This window comes from Anguilla rostrata, chromosome 18, assembly GCF_018555375.3.
Source record: "Anguilla rostrata isolate EN2019 chromosome 18, ASM1855537v3, whole genome shotgun sequence".
NCBI classification, from domain to species: Eukaryota; Metazoa; Chordata; class Actinopteri; order Anguilliformes; family Anguillidae; genus Anguilla; species Anguilla rostrata.
The window spans coordinates 22,502,819-22,515,144 of NC_057950.1; the positions used below are offsets into that span (position 1 = coordinate 22,502,819).

At 39.7% G+C, this 12,326-nt stretch overlaps 2 protein-coding genes across 5 annotated transcripts in view; both read right to left on the reverse strand.

Annotated features, from left to right (window-relative positions):
* Window positions 1-2,056: 2,056 nt before the first annotated feature.
* On the reverse strand, window positions 2,057-4,541 carry gatad1 (GATA zinc finger domain containing 1). 2 transcript variants are annotated; one of them, XM_064317054.1, is made up of 5 exons: window positions 4,109-4,541; window positions 3,559-3,672; window positions 3,113-3,172; window positions 2,837-3,020; window positions 2,057-2,686 (listed from the first exon to the last, which is right to left on the reverse strand). In XM_064317054.1, exons 1-5 carry the CDS (start codon window positions 4,286-4,288, stop codon window positions 2,496-2,498), a joined length of 729 nt encoding a protein of 242 aa, XP_064173124.1. In that variant the 5' UTR covers window positions 4,289-4,541; the 3' UTR covers window positions 2,057-2,495. The 2 variants fall into 2 exon arrangements, with proteins under 2 accessions (XP_064173124.1, XP_064173123.1); XM_064317053.1 differs by having other exon boundaries at window positions 3,559-3,681; window positions 4,109-4,539.
* Window positions 4,542-5,817: 1,276 nt separating this feature from the next.
* elovl5 (ELOVL fatty acid elongase 5) overlaps window positions 5,818-12,326 on the reverse strand; it is a 28,081-nt gene continuing 21,572 nt past the window's right edge. For all 3 annotated transcript variants that reach the window (XM_064317051.1, XM_064317052.1, XM_064317050.1), the window contains 3 exons: window positions 11,993-12,117; window positions 9,646-9,780; window positions 5,818-9,373 (listed from right to left, as the gene is read on the reverse strand). In XM_064317051.1, coding sequence (XP_064173121.1) covers window positions 9,245-9,373; window positions 9,646-9,780; window positions 11,993-12,117 — 389 coding nt within the window. In that variant the 3' untranslated portion in view covers window positions 5,818-9,244. The remainder of the gene's footprint in view (window positions 9,374-9,645; window positions 9,781-11,992; window positions 12,118-12,326) is intronic.

Genomic DNA, 12,326 nt, shown 5'->3' on the forward strand with positions numbered 1-12,326 from the left:
CTTTTCATGTATTAATATTTCTGTAGAAGATGCTAAAAAGCAAGCAGTGAATTAATCACACATCACTAGCATGATTCCTTCAGCTAGCTTGCAGATTTCCTTTGCTCTCATGCAAAAATACATGTGCACCCTCAAATTTAAGAGCTCTCCCACAAAACTGTATGCCAAAAGTTCTGAACCAATGAGAGCAGATTGTAAGTTTGACCTGTGAAATTGTTAGGAAAACTGCTCCCTTACATTCTCATTGGTTGAGAAAGGGCGAAGCTGCTGATTCAGGAAGCATTTTATTCCTGTTTGACATTGGAAATGTAATTTTTTGGGGGGGTTTGTACCTGTACTGGGCGGGCTGTCTGGGGACTGTGGTGCATCCGTGGTGCCCAGGAGCCTTTGGGGCTGACCATGGATCAAAGCTGACCATGGATATACATTTATGTCATATGGTAAGGGCTAAGTGCACTGAAAGGTCAATGTACAATGATGTAATGGAATGAATGTAGATGGTTCCTGGTACAGGAAGGGGTGGGTATGAAAGGTGATCCTGTTCTTTGTCATCTTATTTCCCTTCTGTTGTTTCATTCAACTGTAAAGAGGAGAGTTTTCTTTATTATAAGCTATGAGTATGTACAACACTAAATTACTTGGCCTTCTAGCAGGCCTCAGGCACCAGGCACTGAAATTCCCAAGGACAAGAAGTTAGAAATATTGCATGGACATGTTTTCGTTCTCTGTCGCTTGCACATTTCTAGAAGTCCAAACTGGTGAGCTTGGCCTTTCCCTTATCCTCCTTCCTGCCATCCTAGCAGGAAGGAACCAGCTATGATGCCATTCTGCCTGGGACTCTGAAAACAACTTAGATAAACAATTATTTTTGATTTAAAGCTTGTTTATGTAAAGCTGAAGGCGAAGAGGTTGTGTGCTCATTCAGTATTCATGCTATGTGATTAGACATAACCAATAATTTACTTTGTTACATTTTACTATATGGTTATGTATTAACCATGTACCAAACAGATAAAGAATTATGTATGTCATTAGTAAAACACTTCTTCTTGTAAAAAGCTCAGGCTTATCCACCTGTTTGGCATGTAAGTGCCGGGCTCTTTCTGCAGAAAAAAGTCCTGTCTCTTACATGGATATACCTTGTTGTGCCGACTTATTCTAAGGGGAGAATTTTGTCTGCTCAACACTATCAATAAAAAAAATTATTTGTGCAATTTCTTGTTTAAGAATTGGCAACATAGGGAGAGGAGGAGGTCTAACTGTGTTTTCACTTCTTTTTTGCTGAACGTGCAAACTGAGGGGTCATTTCTCCCATATCAAAAGTACTGCCACTCAGAAGATGCATTTCCCCTTTTCGGCACCAATTCTTCTGCTCCTCAACTTTCTGAAAAGGTCACATTTTGTTTTGGATATTTCACGTGGCTTGTATCCTAGCCTACTCTCTGCTCCTCCCACTCAGGTTATCACACCTCCAAAGGGCTCAAGAGAAGCCACAGAGAGCAGAAACTGGGGGGGAGGAGAGTAGCCATTTGAGGTGTGAATATGTGGGTGTGCATGCGTGAGTGTGTGCGTGCGGTTGTGTGTGTACATATCAACAGGGCTGGCCTGGGAAACCCCATGCTGGCATTGCTCATACTCATCAGACTCTTTACCTTAAAGAATTGCTTGGATTATCTGGGCAGGCCATACCACATAGTAGCTCACAAACATTCCCACAATATCTGAACCTTGCCTTTAGATTAGACTTGTAATCTAATCTAAAGATTAATTTTAGATTAGACAATACATTCCGTAATTTTAATCTGGCTGTGAGTTGTACATTTTCATGGTTGATCCAATAGGTTATCAACAAATTAGATCATTTAATTGATATCTTTGACAATTACCAAATTAACTCAAATATATTTTACATGTTAGATAAGTGAAGTGTTTTAACTGTTGCTGCACTTGTGTTTGGTATTCAGTGCTGAACAGCGAACAAGGGTGTTGGCTTTAAAAAAAAAAAAGTTTAGTAAATAAACATATTTTACTTAATCTTCACTTCCCCTACACAATATTCATCATTTTTAAATCACAGGCCTTTGTGATGTGTTTATTATGAAATTCATATTTACATTAACAATAAAAAAGATACATCTCGCAGCCCAACCAACCAATTCACATTAGACATAATTGCATTAAACCCTTCTGCCCTCTGTACAGATGCTGGAGATATGGCCTCATATTAGTAAAAGGTCCTCTTCTGTGCAAACTAAACACTGGGTGGTGGTGACTCTTTGAGTCCAACAACAATTCCTTCAGGTCCAACAAATCACAGCTCAAAAGTTGTGTGGAGCTTGGAGATCCGCAGTCCTGCAGAACTTGAGATCATGATATTTAGGAGACATGGGACAACAAGGACCATCACACACACAAACTTCCCTTTTTGAAAGTTTAACAGACTTTCCACAAGTAAAATGTTCAGCCCGAGTCTGTGACAGGAATATTAACCAGTCTTAATTAGTACTGGCAACTGATTCTTTAATCGTAGTTGCCGGTGTGGGTCCGATATGCATCCAGATAAAGCCTTTCTCCGGACCAACAGGAATAGTGGGGAAGGGACAGCTTCTTGACTTGAAATACTCAGAAGGAGCATGGCAAACAAACTCAAGGTACTCCATTTTTCTTGGAAGATCCTCTTCTGGGCCTAAAACAAAACAATGAGAGAAGAACACATAATAATGACTAAGCATTTTATATTTCATAATTTCTCTGATATTTAAGGGATAAAATAAAAGAACAAACACTTATCTGTGCTATTTTATTTAGAATGAAAGTATCCTGCCAAGTCACTCACCTATGATGTACGTGCTGGGATCAAACTGGTCTTTGGGACTGGCCTGTGTTGGTATTAACCAGGTCAAAGCTGCACTCTTCTCGCAATACTGGTCTTGCACAAAGCCCCGAATCTGGGCATAGTACGGCTTCCCATCATCCTCGTCTGTTACTTTGATGACATCGCCTATTTGGAAATACACTCCCTGCACAAAAGAAAAATAGCCATGTCTGTTAGTATATACCATGAATACAATGCATAATGTCTTTAATAGTCCATATTGAAGATATAGCATACCTTGTAAAAAACAGACTCTGATGTGATGATTGTAGATACCGACTCTGGAGCTTTGATTGGCTAAGAGAGAAAAAAATAATTAGTTCTGTATGCAACAACTAGCCTGCATGCACAAAAGAGCCCTTGTTATTGCTTACCATTATCTTATTAGTTAATTACCATCTGAATTGACAGCAACTTACTTCCTGCATACACATTTTAGGACATTCATACTTAATGGCAAAGGTTTTCAGGTTAATTTTTTTCAAGTGAAATTCAAGTACAGCTTTTAAAACTACAATTTCATGTGGGAAACTGCAAAAAAACAAGTACACACAAGAAGCATACCACACTCCAAGGCATACCTAGATCGCAAACCTGCCAACCCTGTATCCTCCCGTATTGAACAATAATGGTTTGCAAAATCCACTTTGCTAATGCAATTCGTTGATGCATTCGTTACTTACATTTTTCAGCTTGAAGATGTGCCTTCTCCCCTTTCCTTTAGTGGACACCTTTTTCTCTGATGCGGGTGCCTTGTACTTCGTGCTTCTCAATCGTGCTGATCTACGATGGATTTCCTGTTTAGACTAAACAACGTTAAAATATTCAGCGTTAACGTTACATAGACGTATTAATTTGCTGAAGGACCTTTAGATAAGTAGCTGACCAACTAGTAAGCTAAGTTACCTTCACATATATTTATTTTTACGAGAAAGACCTGTTATAAAACACTTTGATATTTCAAAAAAACTAAACCTTTAAATAAGATACATCACCAGTAGCTGAACTGTGTTAACTACGAGCCCACAACGTCTAGCCAGCTACGTTACTTTTGCTCCTGGTTGGCTAACGTTAGTTATGCAACTGAGAATTATTCTTGCGGAAGTAAACAAACGTACCCACGCTGATATCTTGATAGCAAACTACAAACCCATATAGCATTTGTTTTCATATAATGCAACTGCACCGCTTTTCAAAGAAACATTGAGGGATCCCAGAGAGATGACTGTTTACCTGCTTTACGCCGCCATTATTTTGTTGTGTGCTGGAGGAGGCCGAAGGTCCGGCTGTTCCAATGGCGCTGTGCTTCCCGGTGCAGTTATTGCACAGTATCTCTCCATGATTTCCTTTCTTCCACATAGAAGATGAGTTCGTCTTGCAAACTGCACAACATGGCTTTAAACCCAGCGGCATATTGACTTCAGACTTCGAATCAAACGTCAGCTAGCGCTCGTTCACTAGAAGACTGACAGTAAGTTTAGCGTTTACCTGTCACAGTCAAAACGCAAACCAAGGACGGATAAATTGCTCACGGCTTGAATTTTAAATAATTGCAAACATAAGTCGATTGACTGGGTGCAATTTGCTTCCAGAGGGAGAACTGTGTAAGCTGCCAACCACAGAGAGCGTCCATAGGAACTGCAAAGGACCCGGAAGTAATACGACGGTGGCAAAGTTCAAGGGATCATCTTTTGGTTCTCAATCTCAGAATGTGAGGTAATGTCGCCCCCTGCTGAGACCTACGATTTTCGTTCAAAAATCCAGTTTCCCCATTGGGCTCCATTCATTTTTGACAGCAACATAAAAATATTTCCACTCATATACTGACCTCTGCATTACATTGAAAATAAAAATCATTTATTTTTCCTGAGGTGAAATTGTTTTTTATAATCACACAGACAAAGATTAATTTTTGAATTATTATTTCAGCTCACGTCATACTTTCTTGCCTTACTTGGATATATTTGTGTGATGTAATGCCCTGAGTTTAAATTTGATTATTTTAAAAATAGTTTTATAGTTACACAGTTTCCTTTTGTCTAATATTACATTTTGTCTAAGGATCTGAATAATAGAGGAAATCAGGAAGGGGCAAAATTTTTTCACAACAATGTATATCCATTAAAATCAAGATGTCATTCTCAGCAAGATCTGTAATCTGTTCATATTAATTAATCATGTCTGTGATATCTGAACAAAAGGGTAATTGGCACACAATGGGCTTTAAATATGCATCACAAAATTATGAGAGATCAGGGAGAGATCCATTACCGGATACAGTGGGTCTATTAAGCGATTTGTGAATTTTGGGTGAACAATACAATACAGGAATTCTCGGATATTCTTCAGAAAAATACTGAAATTCTGATCAATCGTGTTTTCAGTAAGATTTAGGTGGCAATGTAGCATAATGGGTAAGGAGTTGGTCTTGTAACCTAAAGGTCACAGTAGGACACTGCCATTGTGCCCTTGAGCAAGGTGCTTAACCTGCATTGATTCAGTATATATCTAGCTGTATAATTGGATACAATGTAAATTCTATGTAAAAAGTTGTTTCAGTCTGGATAGGAGCATCTGTTAAATGCCTGTAATAATTTAAGAATGTCCTTTTCAAATTTCACGGTTGGATCATTGCATATTAAAAGAAAATACAAGTATTTTGGTCACCCAGGTATCCAAGTATCTGAGCTTTATATTCATTGGAGTCCCAATCCTGTCCCAAATTTTTATATTTTCTTTTGAAAGCTATTTCAAGATATATTTTGACAGAGCAAAACCTGTTTTTTTTAACATGGTCTTTCAAGTATGAGATTTCATTCTTTATTTCCAAATAGAATCCCAATTTACAGCTATCAGTAAGTGCAGGTTTTTACCTGGGTGGTAATTATCACAAATAAATGATAAACCCATCCCCATCCCCCATCATAAAGAACAGAAGGCAATTAATGCATTTTATTTATTCAAATCCCAGTGACTTCACAACAGTACAACAGTGGTGCATCTGTTCCTACTAATGCTGTTACAATGTTATGCAGTGCAGCTCTGGTTAGGCTTAAACCCCTGGTGGGTTTTTAAAAATAATCTCAGAAAAAAATGAAGACAAAAAGATAAAAGATAAGTGCTTCTGCTACATACACATTATTTTCATTTGATTCATAATATGCCATTGTACATCTAGTCCTTACCAGTACAGAGTGATGGTTGGCTCACAAGGTTAAGATTTGGGCCATTGATACAAAGTATGTAGCACAAGCAGAGATCTGAATCCATACTGGTGTACAGATGGGCCTGATGCATTGCAGCCTGCTGCAGAGGAACACTACCCTGTCCATCAAATCAAAGACACACATTTCTACTGCAAACAGTGCTGATTTGGCCTCGCGGTTAATAATTAAGCTTAACGTGGACAATAAGATCCAAAATGAACACCTCATTTCTGCATACATTGTTTAAATGATCTCTGCTTTCATTAAGTTAATGCTTTGGTCCAAAGACCTTTGTCAAGATATCACACGATGTGGACGATAGCAAAATAGGACCGTTCCCTTGAAAGCTACAATCAGTTTTTCGGTCACAAATGTGTTAAATGATTTTTAAAAGACTGTGGACACAGAACGCCTACAGCTATTAAGGCAATACTTCATACAGAGCAATGCACACAGTATGACAATACGTATAATAAAACAAACTGATCCTATCCTGTCTATTTAGAGTAAGAAAGTTTCAGATGAGATCCATCTCCATCTGGAAACAATGAGGATTTAGAACAAGGAATGAAATCAAAAACAATATGCTGGTTTTGAAACTGCTCCAGGCCCACAGCTAAAAAAAGAACCACTTCATTAAATATTAAGAATATTGGGTGACTTGCTTGCATATGTTCCGAAGGGTTATGGCATTGATTTTCACTGTTTCGTTTCTAATCGTGCAGGAAAGTTTAGTGTTACTGCAGAGATTGATACACAGCCGTCACCCGGATACATAGATGTCACCTGATGATCTCTCATTCGCAAAGAATTCAACTGTAATTTCAGCTCGAAAAAAATCTTTTTCAAATGATTCAGAAGTGAAGAGATAGGATCATTTAAATCAAATGGAACAAACAATAACAAGCTGTGGGTATTAAATGTCCCTTGTCCTTTCTACTCTTAGTCTTAGACAGTCTGAGCAGGCAAGAGAGATGTTTACATGCTAATCGGTGACCTTAAAAATCTTTAAAAATCAAATCAGTAATTTGCAAATTGAAGACAAGTGAAAGATAATTCTTCTCTTCTGGAATTATGTTAATTAAAATGAGCTTCATAACTTTTGGGACAAAGACATATTTTTTCTTGATTTGGCTCTGTATGTATAAAGTTGTATGTTGGAGCGACAAAGGCGTTTTTCTAAGCCAAAAACTGGAAAATGTTTGACTGGCTAAGTCAGCCAAACAATCTGAATCCAATTGAAGATGTGTTCCATATGCTGAAGAGACAAATACTAAGGCGCCTAGCCCCTGAAACAAGCAGGGAGTGGAAGATCGCTGCAGTACAGGCCTGGCACAGCATCACCAGAGAAGATACTCAGCACTTGCTGATGTCTACAGGTCACAAACTTCAAGCAGTCATTGCAAGCAAAGGATATGCAACAAAGTACTAAACATGACTACTTTCATTTACATAACATTATAATGTCCCAAACATTATGGGGCCCTGAAATGGGGAGGCTATGTATAAAAGATGCTGCAATTTCTACATAGTGAAACCAAAAATGTATAAAATGCCGTTTATAAAAGCTGAGAACCACATGTGCATTGTTTGATTACAAATCTAATATTGTGGAGCCCAGAGCCAAATCAAGAAAAAAATGTGTCTATCCCAAACATCACAGAGCTCACTGTGCATTTACTGGCTGTTTCACTCTTTCCCACACAAATGGCTCCAGATGTCTGGAAATGCATGGAGTCCCTCATCTCAAAGGGCCACAGCCCTTTTGGATGGTTTTATTATTCAGCAAAACATAGTAAAAATTGTACTACTAACTTCACTACTAAAAAAATAATCACCCTCCTCATAATCATCATAAATGATCCCATTCCCAAAACCAAATTTTATATATTTTAAATGGAATATTTAAGCCCTGAATATGGGTTTAGCTGGAATTGGCATGGAACCACTTCTCCTGAGTAGAGGTTCAAATCAAGTTACAATTCACAACATCAAGATTCATCCGTACGTTGTTCTCTCAGAATCTTTACATTCTCAATCAGCTTAAGTCCACGCTTTGGCAATATACATTAAGTGCTATCAATCTGTGCATTAAGGACGTTAGCAGACTTCTTACAAGGTATAGTGTTAAAAAGTATTCCAACGATACCCAAATAAAAACATAAATCTCTATTTCTTCATGATTCTCACTGGCGCATAGTTGTTGCATTTCATGTAAACATTCATATAGATTACAGCTACTATATTCTTAAAACATAATAATTAAAACACTTTAATAGAAAATTTAAATTTTGCTAGAGTTACTACTAGCCTCTTTTTTTGGAAGCCACTGTCATAGGATAACAGGTTCGTTTTGTTACTGGTGGCTTCACACAGTAGAGTTCCTTGGAGGGCCACAAGGGGGCAGCAGCAGAAAACAACCCTCACTGAAAATCACCCATCAGATTAAGTAAAATACTGTAGACAGCCTTATTATGTTTGTGGTTCATAAAACTGGAAACCAATGGAAATGTTTTATGGAATTACCGTTAGTGCTAGAGAAACACAGAATTAGCAATCCGAAGAAACAGATGAAAAAAATGTCAGGGACTCAGTCATAACTTTCTACCATCAGACAGATATTTGTGGTGACGGTGTCTATCAAGATATGTTGGTATTAAACTATTACTTAGACAGAAAAGAAGTGCTTTTGCGTGGTATTTTATGCGCAGGCTCTGTGAAGTACTATGGTTATTACTTTTTGCATAAAAGGTCATGCTGCTTTTCGACCGTGTGAGCGTTTGCGTTTTCTTTTAGACAAGCTACAACTTATCACAAAGCCCGACCTCTTCAAAAAAGAAAGTACTCTACTCTTTCAGTGCAGCAGGTGTCACTAGGGTCTATGTACAATCTTTCCTAAAATATATTTCTACTTTAACCATAACGGTTTTTAAATTCAATATGAATAATAAACAGGTTGTGATGTGCAAAATGTTTAAAGGAATCTCTTGAAGATTAGAATTGCTTTGGCTTTTTTTTGTCTACATTGGATAATAATATACTTTTAATTTAATCTCTTTATCAAGAAATTTTACATGGCTTTCTTAGCAAATGTACGCAGATGTGTACTAATGTGTCAAGACAGCGAGGTTTGACTCTAAGGCGGACGGCGGCTGGTGCCGTCTCAGTCTACCCTCAGTTTCCTACGCGTTAGGTCTTCAGCGGGCGACACCCCGTTGGAATGCCCGTTCATGGCCGCCGCAGAGCCGTTCTGATGCTCTTTCCTTCTGAAGGCTCCTTGCTTCTGATAGGTCTGAAACAGGTCAAGGAGGAGAAACAACAGCAGATCACACCATGTAATTGGCCAGGACAGATTTTCCATTAAAAAAAAATCAGTGACTTAAGCATAAAAGACAGTGAATTCCTTTGACAATGCCTGTTATGTAAATGAAAATACCAGCCATCCATCATATTTCATCTAGATTCAGTAGCCTCACTGAAGCAGAGTAATATCTAGTAGAGCTTTCGGTTGAACAACATAACAGACTATGTACTATGTACTAATGCGCACAGAACGTAGTTTACCTGTATGTAGAAGTTTGAGAAAAGTGCAATTAGCGTGACCATGTAGCTGATCTGGAAGTACAGCCAGCCTCTAGGGAACCCACAAGGCCAGACCACAGCACAGCTAGTCTGAATCATGGTCATGACAAACTGGATCTAGATGGAAGAAAAGGAAGAAGAATTTTACATTTCAGTAGTAAAAAATTAAAACCTTGCATATATGTTCGTTATTTTGTTTTGCTTTGTACTGAAAAAATGCTTCCGTTTGCTTTTAGAATTGTTTACAGATTTATTGATTAAATGGTCTTTTAATTTTAATAACAGCCCCGTGTGTGTTAAAGTATAAATTAAGTACAAGCCTTAAATACAGAGGAATGCTCTACAACAGCTCAAAGCCATTCCGTTTTATACATTTGATGGTAAACAGAAAAATGCTCAGTATGAAATCAACCTTAACAAAGCATTTTTAATTTTAATAGGGTACATATTGTACACTAGTTGATTTAACACTACTAGTAGAACACTAGTAATGTTGTGTGTGTCAAGATGAATACCATTTCAAATATTCTAGGTTACACCAGTCACATCATGGGACTTCTAGAATCAGAATTCCGACACCCAGTCACAGGCCACATTTGACAGTTCACTGCGAGTTGAGCTCTGTTATCAGATCGCAGTTGGGACTTCATGATCCCATGCGATATTTAAATAGTAAATAAAACAGCAGGAAACACCATTGTGTTCGTGAGGTTGTGATTCTTGTCATTGGTCAGATGGTGTAGCGGAGGCGGGACCTGCACAAGGCCTGCACTAATGAGGTGAGCTGTGTGCAGGTCTGGGAGCATCAGCTGTCTCAGTTGGCAGGAGTGCGTGGGTCCAAGCCCGTGAACGTAGAGCCAGCACTGGTGGAACCATACTGTGCATAATTTCACAGACTCTGACTGGCTTCTCATTTCCATATGTGAAAGCACACCTTCAGCCCCCTCTGTGAGCAGCTGCAGGCCTGTCTCTACCGTCAGCCCGCTCATCTCTGGGCCCCCATATCTGTGCACAAGCACGTGGCTGTAGAGCTCTGGGGATTTAGCGCAGGGTCGTGCTACCATGCCCTTGTTCATTTGTTTGGGGTGAGCAAAGCATTAGTGGGACATGTAGTCTATGAGGTGTCCGGATGCCCTCTACTCCATTCCCAACGTGTACACAAGCCTTGGAGAGAGACAACTCCAGCAAGCGTGGACGTGTCTATTGACGTTTTTCCTGCGTTTTGAGATGCCCGATTACGTCCAGACTAAGAAATTCTGAACACAAAATGACCTAGGTCACCTCGCCATGTGGTTTGGCAGAACCAATCCAAAATGCAAACAAAATCCAATTTGGACCTGTCACCTAAATCCAGGCTAGCGCCTTCGGATCTTAGAAGTTGCATGTAAGTCGCATTTGTGTGACTAGTGTAACCATAGCCTTGGATAACGCTATAAATGAAACAACAACATCAACTAGAATTAATAAGTAAAAACATTGCGCTGGTCCCACCACCCACACACAAACTCAGAGGCAGAGGTTTGGAAAAACACACCTGTGAAACAGCAACGCGATGCATTTTTGTTTGGATTGTAAGGGAGCAGAGCAAAGAGTAAGGACCGAAAAGTAGTGACTGGAAGGGCTCCAGAAAAAAAGAGTGGTTCCGTACACTCTGCAGTCCGTAGCTGTCGTACTCTGTGTGCTTTAGTATCAGATTTTCACCTTCGTAACACTGGATGTTTAAACATGAAACGAGCCAAGTGCAACTGTGTGACTGGACACTGGCTCTGTCCTTTTTAAAGGGGGAGGGATCTTTATAGCGGAACATATACTCACCCTAACTCATACAGAGCCCACACACAGACTGGGCCACATTATTTACTGCCGGTGTTCTCCTTTCAGTACTGCTGCGAAAAACAGCAGTGCATTTCACAGCTGAAAGACGCCCTCATTTGGTGTCCAGCATTACCTGGCAATAATTTTAAGAGCTCCCTCTGCGTCATGTCTGCTGACCGTGGAGGAAGGTCGAGACGGAGCGCTGGCCTTTTTTTCTCTCCCTGATCTCCTCTCTCTCCGAATCCTTCCTCATTCCCGTCCCCCTCCTTCATCAGTCACCCAGAAAACACCTGCTCTTTGCACTGCTTTGTCTTTACAGGGTCAACCCTAATGGACGAGGGGCCCCTACTACTGTATATTCAGCCAGAGAGAAAAACCTCCGCTGCAGTATTTTCAGAACAAAGTGGAGTCGTGGCATTTGGAGTAACAGGGTCTCTTTGTGACAGTACAGGAAAAATGAGGGAGTCTGAAGAGTGCGGGAGGCTGTCCTGTACAGGGGACAAATGGGACTCACCAGCTGACCCTGAGTGATGTACTTCTTCCACCAGAGGTAGGGCCGCAGGGCGGGGATGGCGGACAGGCCGTAGTACGAGTACATCAGGACGTGGATGAAGCTGTTGAGGGAGGCGCCAAAATACGCTGGAGAGGAAGACGCAGGAGAGTAAGACTCCACCCGGCGGAACTCAGACTTTGCTCTGCAATCTCACTGAGGGTACGCATTAATCACATAATCTTTTAATATGCGGTATCTTACTATCAAACTTCACTCTGAAAAAGGCTCATGAATGACTATGATTTCATTTATGCTGATTAAAAGAAGCTGAACGGTGCATAATTACAGCTAATGA

Excerpts from the sequence above, each read along its gene's own strand:
- gatad1 (XM_064317053.1), bottom strand. The coding sequence starts at position 4,288 with ATGCCGCTGGGTTTAAAGCCATGTTGTGCAGTTTGCAAGACGAACTCA. Across the intron at positions 3,682-4,108 it reads ATAATGGCGGCGTAAAGCAG|TCTAAACAGGAAATCCATCG; the intron begins GTAAACAGTCAT and ends AACGTTGTTTAG. Across the intron at positions 3,173-3,558 it reads ACATCTTCAAGCTGAAAAAT|CCAATCAAAGCTCCAGAGTC; the intron begins GTAAGTAACGAA and ends TTTCTCTCTTAG.